The sequence below is a fragment of the Protomyctophum bolini genome, assembly GCF_963924005.1.
Source record: "Protomyctophum bolini genome assembly, chromosome: 13".
In the NCBI taxonomy this organism is placed as follows: Eukaryota; Metazoa; Chordata; class Actinopteri; order Myctophiformes; family Myctophidae; genus Protomyctophum; species Protomyctophum bolini.
The window spans coordinates 13098268-13116607 of NC_137874.1; the positions used below are offsets into that span (position 1 = coordinate 13098268).

The 18340-nt window shown below is 46.5% G+C and overlaps 1 protein-coding gene across 1 annotated transcript in view; it reads right to left on the bottom strand.

The window, feature by feature from the left end:
- LOC308327125 (stAR-related lipid transfer protein 13-like) overlaps positions 1-18340 on the bottom strand; it is a 50246-nt gene that overhangs the window by 8977 nt on the left and 22929 nt on the right. The window contains exons 3-13 of the mRNA XM_080780303.1: positions 17263-17344; positions 13051-13114; positions 11280-11394; positions 11005-11200; positions 9763-9967; positions 8597-9474; positions 7991-8161; positions 6366-6525; positions 5829-6027; positions 4396-4609; positions 2343-2457 (exon numbers count right to left, since the gene is read on the bottom strand). Of these exons, the coding sequence (XP_080636429.1) occupies positions 2343-2457; positions 4396-4609; positions 5829-6027; positions 6366-6525; positions 7991-8161; positions 8597-9474; positions 9763-9967; positions 11005-11200; positions 11280-11394; positions 13051-13114; positions 17263-17344 (2399 nt within the window). The remainder of the gene's footprint in view (positions 1-2342; positions 2458-4395; positions 4610-5828; positions 6028-6365; positions 6526-7990; positions 8162-8596; positions 9475-9762; positions 9968-11004; positions 11201-11279; positions 11395-13050; positions 13115-17262; positions 17345-18340) is intronic.

The following is an 18340-nucleotide window of genomic DNA, read 5'->3' on the forward strand; positions in this document are numbered from 1 at the left end:
AATAATCAAAAAACATTAAAGTTATACACAATATTTAGTTTCCATTGTCTGCTATCACTTTTCAATAAATAATAGTATGTATATGTAATAATATCAGGATTATTTGAATGATTTTAAAGGTGATTAATATTAGGGATTCATGTAGACATTAAATTATCTCAGTAGTAATCATGTTGAGGAATTGAGATACTTCACCATAAAATGTACACTATTATATTTATACTGTATATCTCTGCTGTCTGAAGAAACCACATAACTCCAACATTTTTTCAGGAAATGGGAAATATACATTTATCAGGAAATGAAGAAAACCTTATATTTTGCAATACTGCCTCATCACAGTTGGTGTTGTGACTTTAGTTTATATAGTCAATTAGTTGCATGAGAGGGAGAGAGGTGTTGGAGTTAATTAGCTGTTTTAGCAGACAGTTTGAGGGTCCAATGGAGTTAAGAGATTTTGTCAACTGCTTTTTACTACTTTGCATTGGTTCAATATTTTCTAAACAACACACTGACGTAAATGGTGTTCAATAGCTCTGATTTAAGCCAAAAAAAAAGAAAAGAAGAAAATAATAATAAGAAAAGAAAAGAAAAGAAAAATAATTGAGTTAGGTACAGTATAGTTTCCTCCCGACAGCAACAAATTTGCAAACCTTTACACTACTGTACTTTTTACACACTGTCCTAAAATGTAATAATCAGGTTGGATGAATGTCTTTATGACATTATATAGTTGTATGATGGTTAGCAGAGGTCAGTATGTTAAATATTATTTAATGTTAATTACTTTAATGAAACCACAGGATGAGGTAGACTATGAAGCCTGCAGTCACTTGAATCACTGATAATAAAATGATAACACCATAAAGAAATCCTTGAATTGACTGTATAGAATCATTTCAGATGTTGATTTCGATGACTATTTCATCATCTTACTATTTTATTCTATGCAGTGTCATTGAGCAGTTTGGGTGGGAGGGACTGAGGGTTTTCTTTTTGTCTGTTTTTTGAGAGGCGTTACACAGGTTTAATGTTTGTCTTTAGTTCAATGTTTGTTTCTTTTCCCTTCATTGACAATGAAGGGAAAATCTACGTTATAATGTGCCATTTCCGTCATATTGTCTCTTTATTGTTAATGGCATTTAATGTTTGTTTTACATCACCTAATCAACATGAGTTAGACTTTAATATATTAGCGCCCCTCACTTCACACAGGTGTGATTTATTTCTTTCCTTTATTCTTTTTGTTTTAATAAAAAGGGAAAAAATGTATACTGTACCAATGATATAATAATTTATACCCTGCTTTTAATAAAACGTATTTGACAAAAATAATAGAAAAAGTTAATCAATCAATGCATACAGCTGCCCCATACATCCCATAATACCATCCACTCTGCACTACTCATCACTCTGACTTCTGATTGGCTGATAGATCCACAACCAGATGGAAAGAGAAGCCCTGTCTAGCAGTGTTGTTTTTGGCAGCACATTTACATTTTAGTTTCAGTCATAGTCTCTTGAAACTTTTTCATTTAGTCACATTTTAGTCACCTGGAATGTTTTAGTGTTTAGTCTAATTTTAGTTGACTATAAATATCATAAGATTTTTGTCGACTAAATCTACAGTTGATTTAGTCGACTAAAATGTGTTTTGGCGGGCCTTGGCTTAATGCCGTCGTAATGACTTAAACTTGCTGAAAATAGCAGATCTACCAGCTGAGGTTATTTTCAGCATGCAACCAATGTAAAATGACTTATACTGGATCTCTTGTCCACTAGTCCCTTACTAACATTTCAGTCTAGTTTTTATTTGTTGACTAAATCAACAGTATATTTAGTCTTACTTAGTCATCATAGCTTAGTTTTCATTTAGTTTCCATTTTGTTTTCGTCAGTGGAGAAAGGTAGTCAGGACGAAAAAATTTCGTCGAAAACAACACTGCTATCTAGCCCTATCTGGATGGGGGAAAAGTCTGTTAATTGCCATAAAAGTCACAATTTACACATAGCAGCTCAAATCACGACAGAGAGACATGGAGATAGAGAGAGCTAGAGAGAGTCACTTATCTTTGGGTTCCCACAAGAAAAGGGCATATTTTGGTGGACATAGTTCGAATGGTTATTAATCATTTGTAAGCTGTGATCAATCTGATTAAAATTTGTATAATCTTTTTACATTCTGTCACTTTACCATTTGGGGTGTGTGTGTGTGTGTGTGTGTGTGTGTGTGTGTGTGTGTGTGTGTGTGTGTGTGTGTGTGTGTGTGTGTGTGTGTCCTTGTGTGACTGCGTGCTCTACTACAGCTGTGTCTGGTCTTGAGCTAACGAGTTTGAGACGCACCTGGAAGAGTCGGTGACACTCCTGGATCATGTGTGACAGGCCCTGCGTGGCAGCCAGGTTCTCATTCAGGTCCTTCTGGTCGGGCCGTCCCGTGGTGTACTTCCTCTGGATGGACCTGCAGGCAGGCACAGGGGTCAGACACAGGGGTCAGGGGTCAGGCACAGGAGTCGTCATCGTCATGCTGGCTCGTGGTGGCCATTTTTGTCAAAAGCCAATTTTTGCCACGGACATGCCACTGGCTAATAATATTACCAGAAACACATAAGGAGCTAGCCCTGAATGACCATAACAGGTCTGTAACTCTGAGAGTATACAAATGGAACTGTGCACTCTCTGAGTTAAAGGGAATATTTCACTTTCAAAAAAGCTTTTGGTCAATTTCATCGTCTACTCAGGCTTATGTGAACACCCCAGACAGTTTTTAAGTTGCTCGATTCAGTATTTAGATATTTGATATTCTTTATAGCTGCCCCGCCAACTTCCTATACAAACCCATCGTAACTTCAAACTCTATTTTAACCAGGATAGATTCATCGAAAATACCCGTCTTTTGTTCTGGTGACTGGTATTGTCCTTCTAATATGTGAGGGGGCGTGTTTTTTCATTTACTGTTTTCATTTATTTTTTAATAATTTGTCTTGATTTCCTCGAAAACAATTTGTTTTACACTCTCAAGAGTTAAAGCTCTATAAGGGTCCATTTGGTTACCAATTCTCCATAATTTAGTTGGGGACCACCTGGAACCTCCTCAAGGTAGGACCACTGGTAGTCCCCGGACCACTGGTTGAAAACCACTGCTGTATGTGTATGATGATGACAGACCAAAAATAATTGCGTTTCAAAATAAGAACATTATAATGATGCGTAAAAACATTAGCCATGGTCAATGTGTGTGTGTGGTCACCTTGGTGACAGCCATGGACCATGTGTATGTGTGGTCACCTTGGTGACAGCCATGGACCATGTGTATGTGTGGTCGGTCACCTCAGCGACAGCCATGGACCATGTGTATGTGTGGTCACCTTGGTGACAGCCATGGACCATGTGTATGTGTGGTCACCTTGGTGACAGCCATGGACCATGTGTATGTGTGGTCACCTTGGTGACAGCCATGGACCATGTGTATGTGTGGTCACCTCAGCGACAGCCATGGATCATGTGTATGTGTGGTCACCTTGGTGACAGCCATGGACCATGTGTATGTGTGGTCGGTCACCTCAGCGACAGCCATGGACCATGTGTATGTGTGGTCACCTTGGTGACAGCCATGGACCATGTGTATGTGTGGTCACCTTGGTGACAGCCATGGACCATGTGTATGTGTGGTCACCTTGGTGACATGGACCATGTGTATGTGTGGTCACCTTGGTGACAGCCATGGACCATGTGTATGTGTGGTCACCTTGGTGACAGCCATGGACCATGTGTATGTGTGGTCACCTCAGCGACAGCCATGGACCATGTGTATGTGTGGTCACCTTGGTGACAGCCATGGACCATGTGTATGTGTGGTCACCTTGGTGACATGGACCATGTGTATGTGTGGTCACCTTGGTGACAGCCATGGACCATGTGTATGTGTGGTCACCTTGGTGACAGCCATGGACCATGTGTACTGTATGTGTGGTCACCTTGGTGACAGCCATGGACCATGTGTATGTGTGGTCACCTTGGTGACAGCCATGGACCATGTGTATGTGTGGTCACCTTGGTGACAGCCATGGACCATGTGTATGTGTGGTCACCTTGGTGACAGCCATGGACCATGTGTATGTGTGGTCACCTTGGTGACAGCCATGGACCATGTGTATGTGTGGTCACCTTGGTGACAGTCATGGACCATGTGTATGTGTGGTCACCTTGCTGACAGCCATGGACCATGTGTATGTGTGGTCACCTTGGTGACAGCCATGGACCATGTGTATGTGTGGTCACCTTGGTGACAGCCATGGACCATGTGTATGTGTGGTCACCTTGGTGACAGCCATGGACCATGTGTATGTGTGGTCACCTTGGCGACAGCCATGGACCATGTGTATGTGTGGTCGGTCACCTTGGCGACAGCGCGTCACTCTTCAGGATGTTGAGGTGGAACAGCGAGGGTCCCAGACACACCGCCAGGTTCATGGGGGTCATCTGGTTCTCCTCCACGCAGGAAGTGACATCACGCAGGAAGCACAGCAGCGTCTGCAGCACCTCGCGGTTCTCGTCCGACATCAGCAGGATGGCCGCTCTCACGGCCTGCAGCCTCTGGTCCTTGGGGACGTCTATAAAAAGACCACATGGAAAATGACTATGACATTCTTTACGTATAAGTAAAAGTATCAATACTACAATGTAGGAATACTCAGGTTCTAAAAAGTCCGGAATTCGAAATGTACTTGAGTAAAAGTACAAAAGTATTGGCATCAAAATGTACTCAAAAGTACCAAAAGTAAAAGTACGCATCATGCAGAATGCAAATATGAAAATAGCAGATATGCTATTTTCAAATTCAATCTACAATTCTTATCTTCAAATAAGTGTATAGTGGAGTAAAAGTACAATAGTTGGATTCGAGATGTAGTGGAGTAGAAGTAAAAGTAACAGTACTCAAGCAAAGTACAAATACCTCAAATTGTACTAAAGTACAGTACTTGAGTAAATGTACTTAGTTACTTTATACCACTGGGAAAAGACCAGAGAGGAAACATCTAAACTCTCTAAACATCTGAACCACTTAAAGGTCCCTATATACTGCGTTGACCAGAGTAACAACGCATCTGTATTGTGTCTTGTGAGCTTGTAGATCGGCTACTTTTGGCCAAGAAATTTGGCATACAGGGACAAAAGGTCAAGTTTACAAAGTAGTGAGGGTTCAGTGGTTAAAGTTCTGAAAATACACAACACAAATCTAACATATTAATAGAAAAGATAAGTCAAACGATAAAACATGATTTTATACAATATAGTGGGGGGTCCCTGCTTCATCTCTATCATTCTCAGCTATGGGATGTGTAAATCGCTCTGGATTAAGAGCGTCTGCTAAATGCCTAAATTGTAAATTGTTTGTCCATGGCGGTCCATGGCCTATATAGTGAATTATGTCTATATTCTTTGTTTAAATTAATTTAATTTCTGGTTATCATGTTATATTGATTTTCTATGTACTTTATGGCATATTTTAATGCATTACTTTTTCGCCATTTAGGATAATAGTTTTTGTGTTATTGTTATTTACATTTTTGCTATTTTGTTTTGTTGCTATTTTCGTGTTGCGCTCCACCTCAGCATTCCATCTCCCTGAGGTCTAGCGCATTGTAACTCCATTCCATCTCCCTGAGGTCTAGCGCATTGTAACTCCCGCACGCTGGCTGATAGCGACAATAAGCCTCTCTGACTCGGACTTACTTGACCCCAGGAAGAATAGTCACTGCCATGGGGATCTAAAGTAAACAACCACTATAAGAAGAAGAGCACATACTGCAGCACTGTACAGTAACTTACACTGGTATATGTGCAGGAAGGTCTCGCCCAGCTTGCTGGTGAGCAGCGGTTCGGGCAGGTCTCTGAAAAACTGCTTGACCATGTCGGCCACGTCGTACGCAGACTGGTCCTCTAGGAGCACGCGGTCCGGGGACAGCTCACACTGCTGCCTGAGCGCCTGGATGCGAGACTTCACCCCCGACTTACGAAACAAGCCCACCTGAGATATACCACACACACGCACACGCACACGCACACACACACACACGTGCACACAGAAGATGAAACAAGTGGGGTGTAGGGTAAGTATGGTGCTTTAGAATGGTTCTCAAGCTTTTCAGGCCGTGACCCCCATTATTATTCCATCAAGGCCCGTCAACATTCATTTTTGGCGATGAAATCAACTGTAGATTTAGTTGACAAAACCTTGATATTTAGTGTACTACAACTGGACTAAAACGAAAACATTTCAGAAGACTAAAATATGTCTGTAAAGACTATCACTAGTGAGGGTACAGCCTAGGTGTGTGTGCGTGCGTGCGTGCGTGCGTGACAGACCTGGTCCAGGCAGTGTGTCCGGAGGTGTTCCAGAGCCTGCTGCAGACAGCGAGGCAGAGGGTGACCACAGCGCTGCACGTGCACGATGAGGGGGACGCCAAACACACTCCTGTCCCTGTAGTCTGGAACCTTCATTCTCTTCATGAACTTTGGCACAGACCTGCACACACCATGCAGAGAGCATCGGTTGTTATGGTCCGCGGGAAAATGAGACCGCAGCGAAATGTGTTTGACTCACTTTAACCCAATTTAATGCATAGCGTTATATAAACTAGAGGGCGGACTGCTATTCATTTCAATGGAAGTTGCTCACTGCCTGTTTGAAGCACCCGTTTCCCAGCCGCTCTGGGGGACTGACTTTATGCTTCAGCTATTCAAAGACGGCCCGATCTACAAGCTACAAGATTTACTGAAAGATCTTTGGAATAATTTTTAACACATACATACAACATCTTTTGTAGAGGGATGTAGAGGGTCAACTGTTGGGGGGGGGGGGGGGGGGAGAGAGAGAGAGAGAGAGAGTGCGTGCCTGCCTGCGTGCCTGCCTGCCTGCCTGCCTGGGTGCCTGCCTGCCTGCCTGCCTGCCTGCCTGCGTGCCTGCCTGCGTGCCTGCCTGCCTGCGCGTGTGTGTGTACAGTGGAAAGAATGTGTTTAAGTGAGAGAGTGAGAGGTCTGGACTGTGAAGAAATCACACATATTATTCCAGGCAGGGACTTTCCATCTCTGACCGTCTGATGATGTCACTTCCTGTGTATTCTGTAAACTAACAGTACAATGGAATGTGTGAAATTATGAACAAATAATAGTAGCCACACGCACACACATGCACGCACATACGCACGCAATCCTGTGTGTTAACTAAAGTCAGACGGTGAGAAAATGAATACTTTGGATTCAAACGGGTCCATTTGTATACTGTCAAATCAACACAGGCAGAATTAAGGCTTAAAGGAGAAATCCAGACCAAAACACATGTACCCTGAACTGAATCAGCCTCTAATCCTGTCCCAACATAAATATTGGCCTTTAATTGTTTCATAGATGCCCCCTGTTCTCCATTTTCCCCACCGCTCCCACAGTAAAATGCAGCTAGAATGGTAGAAAGCTAGTTGCCGGGCCTTCATTTTCAGCCCCGTTGAGAACTCTACCACTGGGTTCTGTATGAACGGCAGCTCGTGGTTGAGAAACGGTGCATGTGTGAGTACCAGAACACTTTTAATAGAGCATTCGTTGTATACTTAGTCACTGCTTGACGTATTTAACCTCATGTTTACTGTAAAAATATAGTTCTAAAAAGTGGATGGCAGAGTACACACCAACTATTAAAAAAACACAATAATTGTGTTTGTTCAGAACAACAATGGTGAACGATATAGTTACAGTGCTCAGTGTGAACGAACCCCACACATTTAGGCATTCTGTCTGCTAAATGCCTACATTGTAAATTAGCTATTAGAGAATAGTGTGTAAAGTACCGCTCAAAAGCTGCAAGGAACAAAGAATATTGCAAAGCCATTGTCTTCAAAATGACTCTATGAAAGGCTGTCAGTATGTGCACTTGTTTGTGCTCGTAAAATATGCATGCACGCGTGAGTGCGTTTGTGTGCGCCTGCACATGTACCCACCAGGTCCATCCATGTTTATTAGACATGGAGTATTTCTCCATGATGGCTGTGAGGCGGAGCAGGGAGAACTTGCGCAGCAAGCTGAGCTGGCCTGCTGATTGGCTGCTGATCTGCAGCGAGGACCCTGGTTGGCTGAGAGGGTCAGACATTCTGAAACTCGGCCACCGTAACCTGATTGGATGACGAGGAAGGAGAAGTGGTCAGAATGTGCAGGGGGGGATATTCAGTTTGCGTCAGAACATGTATCTGAAAATATATTTGGGTCCGGCCACCTGCGAACAGTGTGTCGCGGGTTCGAGTCCTGAGCCCGACAACCTTTGCTGTGTGTCTTCCCCCCATGTCTTTCCCCGTTTCCTCTCAAACTACTATATATCTATCATTAAAAAAGACAAAAATACCCAAAAGTGCAGATGGGTTTTTCTGCCAGACTATGGGTCTCCCATTGGCTTATAGGCAGCCTAGAGGCAGCCAATCATGAAAAAGTGTCCACTAATGTCGTCCTTACGGTCGCTAGTAGAGAAGTAGCAAATGTAGTCCGGGAGCACCTGGACAAAAACAAAGTCAACATGGCATACCTAGTTCTATGTGGTCAGATCCAGATCTTACCGCGGTCTGGTGAGAGAAGCCCCGACCCCGGAGTCTCTCCTCTCCCTGCTGGCGGTCCCCGTGGAGTCGCTGTCGTTCAGGGAGACCCCGTCTCGCTCTCCCTCGCTGGGCGTGGCCGTCCCCTCCCCCTCCCCCTCCCCGTCCCCCTCGGGCAGCACGCTGCGAGACCAGTGGTCCACCAGCTGCTGCAGGCCGCTGACGTGTTGCAGCACGTCGTCCAGATGTGGGAACATCTGGTCCTCCTTCTCCAGGTCCATGAGGTCGCCCGTGCTGGCGTACAGGTGCGACCCCGGCACGTTGTCGTAGACGCTCACCCTGCTGCCGCGCGGCGCCCCGGGGCAGGGCGGCTTCTTGGAGAGAAGGCCCACCGCCCCCTTCGCCCCCGCCTTGGCCCCGCCCCCCGACGACCAGGCCTCGCCGGCGCCCAGGAGGAGAGGCGGGTGCCGCCGGCGGCCCTGGGGGTCGTTGGGGGCGAGGCTCTCTATGGACAGGGCCTTGGGGAAGGTGCCCGGCTTGTGGTCCTTGGGGACGTGGACCAGGAGGTTCTCGTACGAGCGGAACTGGTTCCTGTAAAACGGGCTGGCGGCGGCGCCGGTGCCTTCTGTCCGTTTCCCCTGAGAGGGAAGCTCCATGTCCTCCAGGTAGATGCTTCCTCTCTTGCTAGCCGCGCGCCGCGGCGTCTTCCGCGCGTTATTCTCCTTCTCGCCGCCCGTGGGCGTGCTGCAGCTCAGCACCAGGCGGTCCACGTCGCAGATGTCGGGCGAAGGCGGGGCTTCGCCGGCGACGCCCCAGTCCTCCCCCTCGCCGAGTCCGACGCCGCCGCGGGACTGTGTCGGGCTGCCGCCTTCCAATTGGCTGATGGGCGTGCACTGGAGGACCTGCGGGTTGAGGGAATTTCACTTGGCGATTAATGGTCACACAAATAATAGCCGTTAACGATTGAATTGTGTTTTTGGCGTTGAACACCGTCACATAATACAAAAATCCATTTCTGTTTGTTTTTTAGACTTTGAAGTTACACAAGGCAGATATGATTACTCACATTAACTTTGTATTTTAATAGGAAATAGCTGATCTGCTATTTCCACAATTTTTGAAAATGTTTGAAAACATGTGATCATTTTTTCGAATTGGCGATTATGTAAATAATGGTGACGGGCCTATACCTGCAGGGCCTGCGGCTCCGCCCCCTGCAGCACGGGCTCGCCGATGACGAGCGGCGGCCGGCGGCCGGACGCCTTGCGGCGGGTGGAGGACGGCCCCCAGGTACGCATCATCTCCATGCGACGCAGGAAGTCCTTGGCCCGGCTGCGGCCCACGGACCCGCCGTGCCGGCTCTTGGAGGGCAGGGAGTTGTAGTGGGGGAGGTCCCTGAAAGGGTTAACACTCATTAGGACAGGGAGTTGTAGTGGGGGAGGTCCCTGCGAGGGTTAACACTCATTATTTACAGGGAGTTGTAGTGGGGGAGGTCCCTGCGAGGGTTAACACTCATTATTTACAGGGAGTTGTAGTGGGGGAGGTCCCTGCGAGGGTTAACACTCATTAGGACAGGGAGTTGTAGTGGGGGAGTTTCCTGAAAGGGTTAACACTCATTAGGACAGGGAGTTGTAGTGGGGGAGGTCCCTGCGAGGGTTAACACTCATTATTTACAATTAAAGGTAACTGAAATAAAAAAACAGTGAAACTGTATTGTGTGACAGACAGTCTACTGACCTGGTGGGCAGAGTGTGGTGGTGGTGGTGGTAGGAGGCAGACAGACAGACAGACAGACAGACTACTGACCTGGTAGGCAGAGTGTGGTGGTGGTGGTGGTGGTGGTGGTAGGAGGCAGACAGACAGACAGACAGTCTACTGACCTGGTAGGCAGAGTGTGGTGGTGGTGGTGGTAGGAGGCAGACAGACAGACAGACAGTCTACTGACCTGGTAGGCAGAGTGTGGTGGTGGTGGTGGTAGGAGGCAGACAGACAGACAGACAGACAGACAGACAGACAGACTACTGACCTGGTGGGCAGAGTGTGGTGGTGGTGGTGGTAGGAGGCAGACAGACAGACAGACAGTCTACTGACCTGGTAGGCAGAGTGTCGTGGTGGTGGTGGTAGGAGGCAGACAGACAGACAGACAGACAGACTACTGACCTGGTGGGCAGAGTGTGGTGGTGGTGGTGGTAGGAGGCAGACAGACAGACAGACTACTGACCTGGTAGGCAGAGTGTGGTGGTGGTGGTGGTAGGAGGCAGACAGACAGACAGACTACTGACCTGGTAGGCAGAGTGTGGTGGTGGTGGTGGTGGTAGGAGGCAGACAGACAGACAGACAGACAGACAGACTACTGACCTGGTAGGCAGAGTGTGGTGGTGGTGGTGGTGGTGGTGGTAGGAGGCAGACAGACAGACAGACAGACTACTGACCTGGTAGGCAGAGTGTGGTGGTGGTGGTGGTAGGAGGCAGACAGCGATGCCATGGACACAGAGTCGGGCAGGATGGAGTCCTCGCTGTGCAGGGAGGAGATCTCCGTGGCCTCCTGCTCGCTGAGGTCGGTCAGGACGCTCTCTCTGCTCCCCCCCGCCCCCTCCTCCGCTCCCCCTCCCCCTCCTCCTCCCCCTCCTCCTCCCCCCCCGCCGCGGGGGGCTGCTCCCTCCTCCTCCTCCTCCCCCTCCCCCTCCGCCGCCGTCGACCTCGGCACCGCCGACGTCCAACAGGAAGTGGATGTCCTGGAGGCGGGACCAGCGGCGGCTGCTCCACTCGAACGTCCACCTCTTGCTGATGGCCAGAGGGTCGTCTTCATCCGAGTCATCAGGCTATGGAGACGAGAGGTGGAGAGAGAGAGAGACACACACACATAGAGAGAGAGAGATAAAGAGAGGGGGTGGATTAGAGGGAGAGTGATAGAGTGAAGGATGGAGACGCTATAGTAAGATCCTCATCATCACATCAACCATCCACTAGGGGGCGTCAAAGGGCTGCTTTGAGCACATGTTTTACAGCACAGTGCAGACAGAAGGAGCCTTCATTTAAACCACATATGTAGCTCTGACAGTACAACAGTAAACAGAGAATCCCACACAGTCACTTTACTGTACAAGTTCGCAAAACGAAGGAGAAAAAAAAGACACAGCGTGGAATTAGAAGAATGAATGCGTCCATTCATGGAAGCCGGGCCTGCGCAGCACATCATGTTCTCTTACACAACATCAATAAATGTGAGCGTTCCTATAAGCATACCTGCCAACACTCCTGATGTTAGACATGTCTCCTGATGTTTGGACCATAAAATGCACCAGAATACCAGTGGTGTAAAGTAACTAAGTACATTTACTTAACCCATTCTGACCTGAGATCAGATTCTAAAAATGTCTTCTTTTCTACATCCTGACAGTTTTCTGAAAAGCTGTTTCCATGTCAGTCCTTCGATTTTTCAAAAATAGCAGACCTACATCTGCTATTTTTAAATAGCTAAAGCATAACATAATGCTAACACCAAAACGAGTTCCCACCCAAAATGGGTTAAGTAGTATTAAAGTACAAATTTGATGTGTTTGTACTTTACTTGAGTAATTCCCACTTCCAATACTTTCACTTCGACTCCACTACATCTGGGATGCAAATATTGTACTTTTACTCCATTACATTTATTTGGAAACTTATTTACTCCTATAGTTACTTTGTAGATTTAGATAATTATTGCAAAACATACAGTAACCACTTCAGCCCTAGGCTATATACATTTTGGCCATTTGAAAATAGGAGATCTACAAGCTCACAATGCGTTGCTATGCGGCACATTGTGGGCTTGTAGATATGCTATTTTCAAAAGACTGAAAACCGTAATGGGACATTCTGCATAATGAGTACTTTTGATAATTTAAGTACATTTTGACGCCAATACTTTTTTACTACTTGTTCACTTGTAACAGAGTATTTCTACATAGCAGCATTGATACTTTTACTTAATTGAAAAATGAGAGTAAATTTCCACCACTGTGGCCTATACCCACATTTATTTTTTTAAGATATTTTATGTGGCTTTCACCTTTATTTTATTATTTTATATAGGGCTAGGTGCACACTGCCAGACTGGATTACCAGCCAAGGTGCCCAGACGCCCGGGCCCACATTGTTTTGGACCTTACAACAATCATGTCTACTGTATGTATCAGAACCTTGTCTTTACTCATTAAAACCCCCTTTACCTTTCCATGTTCGCAATTTTGCGTTACTTTGCTTTTTACACTTTCATGCCCCCCCCCCCACCCCAATGTTTTGCATTGGTATCTAGACATGCCCTACAGAAATTGTATGTTATAATTACTATTATTATTTTAATGTATTATCTGTGGTAAAAGGGTAGCTGTATGGTGTGTGTGTGTGTGTGTGTGTGTGTGTGTGTGTGTGTGTGTGTGTGTGTGTGTGTGTGTGTGGTGGGGGGGAGGGGGGGTGCAAAATGGCAGACTTACTTTCTTCTTGGTGTGGCTGACGTCAAGTTTCATGGAGGCACACTTGTTTAGGGTGTTGAGGCGTCTGTAACACGCACACACACACACCACACACACACACACACACACACACACACACACACACACACACACACACACACACACACACACACACACACACACACACACACACACACACCACACACACACATCACATCTCATTTAATTCAATTTAATTTCATAAACTCTAATCGCAATTTAATTTCATATCGTCTGTGTCGGGTGGAAACCTCATGTCCAAAACTTTAACTTTTCAGTTTCTGTATGACACAGTATATCATACAACTAGAGCATGAATTAACAAACAAAAAGCTAAGCAAAAAAGATCAGCAATGATCTCATCTATTCACATCTAATCTCAGTTCTTCAAATCACAATAAATAACTCATCTCACTGGAAGTCCAAATTAGTTCTCTCTCGGTGAGTTAATAGCGATTAAATGCGTTAACTCGGACAGCCCTAGTTTGGTTGAGTTCAGAGATAACAACAAGAACAAGACGAATGCGAAAGTAACACTTTGTTTGCCGTGGGCGGGCGACCAATATTTCCAAACCCTCTACTGTTACTCCAGCTTTGAACTCCATTTATATTCAGGGTTTGTGAAGCACACGCTCCATAAATGAAGCATGTGATTGCGTGGCGTCTGAGATCAAAGAGTGACGTAAACTCTCTGTTTTATTTTCAAAGGCTCTGGTCAGGAGCAGCATGAGAGCCAAATGTACAAGAATAGAAAATAACATAATTAGCTGTTAGTCTGTGGAGAGGAGCAACCACAGTGTATGATATTTTATTCCTCTCATGACCCCCGCCCCGGGGGCCTGCTGGCCTCAAACGCCCCCCCCCGCCCCATCTCTCTTCTCTCTGAAACGCCACCACCAAGATGAGCCTGTGTAGGGTGGATGAATCTGGGTCCTTAATTACACATCAAGCTATTATGGGGCGCCGATGGCGTATAGTCGTATACTCCGTATAGCCCTAGTGGTTAAGGTGCATTTCACATACAGTAATAGGGTCTAATGCAGCGCGCCGAGGGTTTGATTCCCGAGACTGGCGGCCATTCCTGCATGTCTCTCCCCATGTCTCTCTCTCCCCGTTTCCTGTCACTAGTCTCTAGTCCGCTGTTTCCTAATGAAGGCAGAAAAACTATTACTTTGATGTGATGCCTCTGCCTCATTCATACAAGTTGATGCTTTTATTTGCAGCAAAAACGTTCACCTAGTTTCGGAAAAAGATATTAGGTCACTTTATCGGCATGTAATATTCGCGTGGGGACAGAGTGGCATTCCGACGCACCGCCATTCCGACACCGTTAGGGACGGGGCGCATACGTTGACATGCAACAGTCCGCTGGTTAAGACTCACCAGTGGCTCCCGACATGCATTGCCGGTTAAGACACATGCGTTGCCGGTTAAGTAAGACTCACCCGTGGCTTCCCTGTGAGGTTGGTGTTAGGTTAGGGTTTGGGGTACGGTGTCGTGGTTAGGGACAGGGTTAGTAATGCTGTGAGTTTAAATGAATGCAAATGCATTAATCACAGGAAATAAATGCTCCAGGTGTGCACAAGGACCTGGAACACTAGGACTCTGTTCTTGGGGGAAACATTCACCAAAAAGAACAGATGTACAACGCATTGTGTGGTTAAGGTTTGATTGTATAAGGATAGAATGAGTACATAATGACATCTATTCAACGTGGTAGAGAAGCAGATGCTTCTCTTGTGACACATTTGGAATGGGTACCGAGACCGTATACGCACTCAGACAAGCATCGTCTAAGGGCAGCATAAATACATACTGAATACCATACACAGACAACAAACCATGCCTAGTTACTGTTCTAGATAAAAACCTCAAAGCCAGACATCTTTCACGGTGGCTAAAACATGTTTTCTGTGAGGGGCGTTTCACACTTTATGACCTTTCTATCAATGGGTAAGTGTTAGGTGTTCCTTTCTTTCTCACAGCCTCTAATAGCAACGTGGGCATGGCTTTCTTTGTTCACTGTTTACATTTCCTACGTTCACAAAGTACACACTGGCAGATGGCACATTGGGCCATTTCTGTTCCAAATATAACATGGGAAAATGACAATGTGTGTGTGTGTACACACGGATTAAAGCAAAAATAAGGGCCAAGTCCTAATATGCAACTTGTGAAACAACGTGAAAGGAACCCCCATACACTAGCGTTATGTTTCAGAAAGGAACCCCCATACACTAGCTTTATGTTTCAGAAAGGAACCGCCACATACTAGTGTTATGTTTCAGAAATAATTAGCACTATGCGTCGTGATGCGACACATTATGAGCTTATAGATCTGCGTTTTATCAAAGAGACAGAAAATAATGCTGTTCAAAAGCGGGTTGTGGCTAATTGTGTGTGTGTGTGTGTGTGTGTGTGTGTGTGTGTGAGAGAGAGAGCAAGAGAGAAAGAGAGAGAGGGAGAGAGAGAGAGAGAGAGAGAGAGAAAGATGGTGTAACATATCTCATTGCGTGTTTCTGGCCTCGTGGTCAGCACTCCAGGGGGTCTGATGTGAAGTCTATGACAGAAATGCCCTTATTACCACGCCCTGTGTGCCACCAGATAGAGAGAGAGAGAGAGAGAGACGGGGTGGTGGAGGGGTGGAGGGGTGGTGGTACGTGCGTGCGTGCGTGCGTGCGTGGTATAAAAATAAACTTGAATGTGAGGGAAGTGAGTTTATTTAGGCAAGAGGACGAGAGGAGAGGAGGAGAGAACAATACTTCATACTTCATGGACTACCAATATTGTCTCTGTGTGGTACAAAATAAGTCGAAAAAAGTTGTCGACTAATCGTCATACCTGTGAAATTGTGTTTGATGTGTGTACATCGTCATGGAGCGAAATATTGTTTATTATTTATTAAGCGATGCTGCAGGAACTCGCCTACAGGGCGAGTTCTGAAAGCAACGCAGAAGTGCATTAATGACGTTAAACCACCCTCTCGAGTGTAATATTGCAATTATACAACAGTTAAATCGCTGATTTATTTTATGACCCAAGAAACTAGCTAGCATAGCCACCGAGTATGCTGCGCTCTGGGAGAACAGAGAAGCTGCATTCTTTGTTTTGATTAGCCGTTCCATGATGCTGGTTTGAAGCACGGCTAGAAGGCTGTTTCAACCAATCGGATTACTTCCTCGAAACGACCTGTTGTATAATCAAATTTCTGTGGATCTTGAAATGTTAGTTAAAAACGCTCAAAAACAGGCTGGCAAGGGCTGCAGTTGGCCATGTTTCTTGGCCAAAAACGTGATATAAGAGTTTTCTGCCCGACAGCAACAACCCTCTGTATTAGTAGTGGTGTTGAGGTCGAGGCAGATCAAAGGGGGGAGAGAGACAGAGAGAGAGAGAGAGAGAGAGACCAGGGGCTATAGTAGTGGGACCTCATTAACTGTCTCAGTCAGACGCCTGATGATGAAGGGATTGGAGCTGCAGTCCCTCTGGGCCGGCACTCCCAAGTCCTTCTGGTTGACTTTGAATTGATAAAGGCAGCATGCATACAATAATACATCATCTAGAGACCTCAGACCCCCAGCTATTCATTTCAATGGAAGTTGCTCACTGGCGTTTTTTGTAAGACCTGGAGGAGCGCTCTACTTCTGCATTTTCTCGATTTGAGAATGCGGAAGCACGCTGTGTTAAACCCACAATCAAACTCTGCTCTTTTGCTCGCACTACATGCACGGGCAAAACCGCCCGCCCGCAGTTCCAGCTTTGGCCAGTAGAGTGGGGCGGCTTCAGCAGTGGCCAGCCGCTCTGGGGGCCTGAAACGGACGTGTTTCATGCGCTACGACCTTCCTATCTCACAGTATCACGCACGCGGAGTGGAGGAAGGGCGTGAAGTGTGCACGCTCACACTGGAGGCCCCCGGAGGATAGCAAAGGAAATGGAAGTCTTGAACACTGTGGAAGGTTTGATGTCAGAATGGGATGCATGGGGTTTGGCCTGGCGAAAAGTGTGTGTGTGTGTGTGTGTGTGTGTGTGTGTGTGTGTGTGTGTGTGTGTGTGTGTGTGTGTGTGTGTGTGTGTGTGTGTGTGTGTGTGTGTGTGTGTGTGTGTGTGTGTGTGTATGTGTGTGTGTGTGTGTGTGTATGCGTGCGTGCGTGCGTGCGTGCGTGCGTGCGTGCGTGCGTGCGTGCGTTTTATTCTTACCGACACAGAGGCTCGACCAAGTCCCTGTCCAGGAAGTCGTGGTCCCTCTTCACAGAGGAAATGTCAATCGGAAACTGAGAATCTGAGAGAGAGAGAGAGAGAGAGAGAGAGCAACGTGAATTATGACATGTTTGACACACACATGTGCGTGTGAAAGAGCACACACACACACACACACACACACACACACAGCTTGAAATAGGAGGAGTGACTCACTCATGTTTCTAAAATACCCTCCTGATATGATCGGCGGAGGACATGTATCTTCTGACTCATTAGAATGACCACATACACACACATAGGCCTACTCTACGGACAACCCTGGTGCACTCTAAACAGGACATCCTCTAGGCCGCTGACAACTTCCTGTGTCGTCTATAAACTCCACACAGTACAGTACTGACCTCCACACACACCCAGCCTCCTGGACCCACCAATGACACTCCCTAGACCCGCTGACTCCTCCCACTAGAGCTCCACACACACCCAGCCTCCTGGACCCGCCAATGACGCTCCCTAGACCCGCTGACTCCTCCCACTAGAGCTCCACACACACCCAGCCTCCTGGACCCACCAATGATGCTCCCTAGACCCGCTGACTCCTCCCACTAGAGCTCCACACACACCCAGCCTCCTGGACCCACCAATGATGCTCCCTAGACCCGCTGACTCCTCCCACTAGAGCTCCACACACACCCAGCCTCCTGGACCCACCAATGACACTCCCTAGACCCGCTGACTCCTCCCACTAGAGCTCCACACACACCCAGCCTCCTGGACCCACCAATGATGCTCCCTAGACCCGCTGACTCCTCCCACCCTTCTGCTCAGGCTCAGCCCACCCCCCCCCCTCCCTCTGCTCCACAAAGGTGAGTCAATATAAGAAAAAATATCATGCACTTAACCCCCAAAAAATGTATACAAAAGGTTTTTCAATGGATTCTGGTAGTGTTGAGCATGTTAAATAACATACTAAAAGTCTACCAAAATATACTCCCCAGAAAGCCGTGATTTACAAGACTATAGACCGGTGCCTGCATGGCTGTAGAATGTAGAAATATACCTTCCAGAAAGGCTT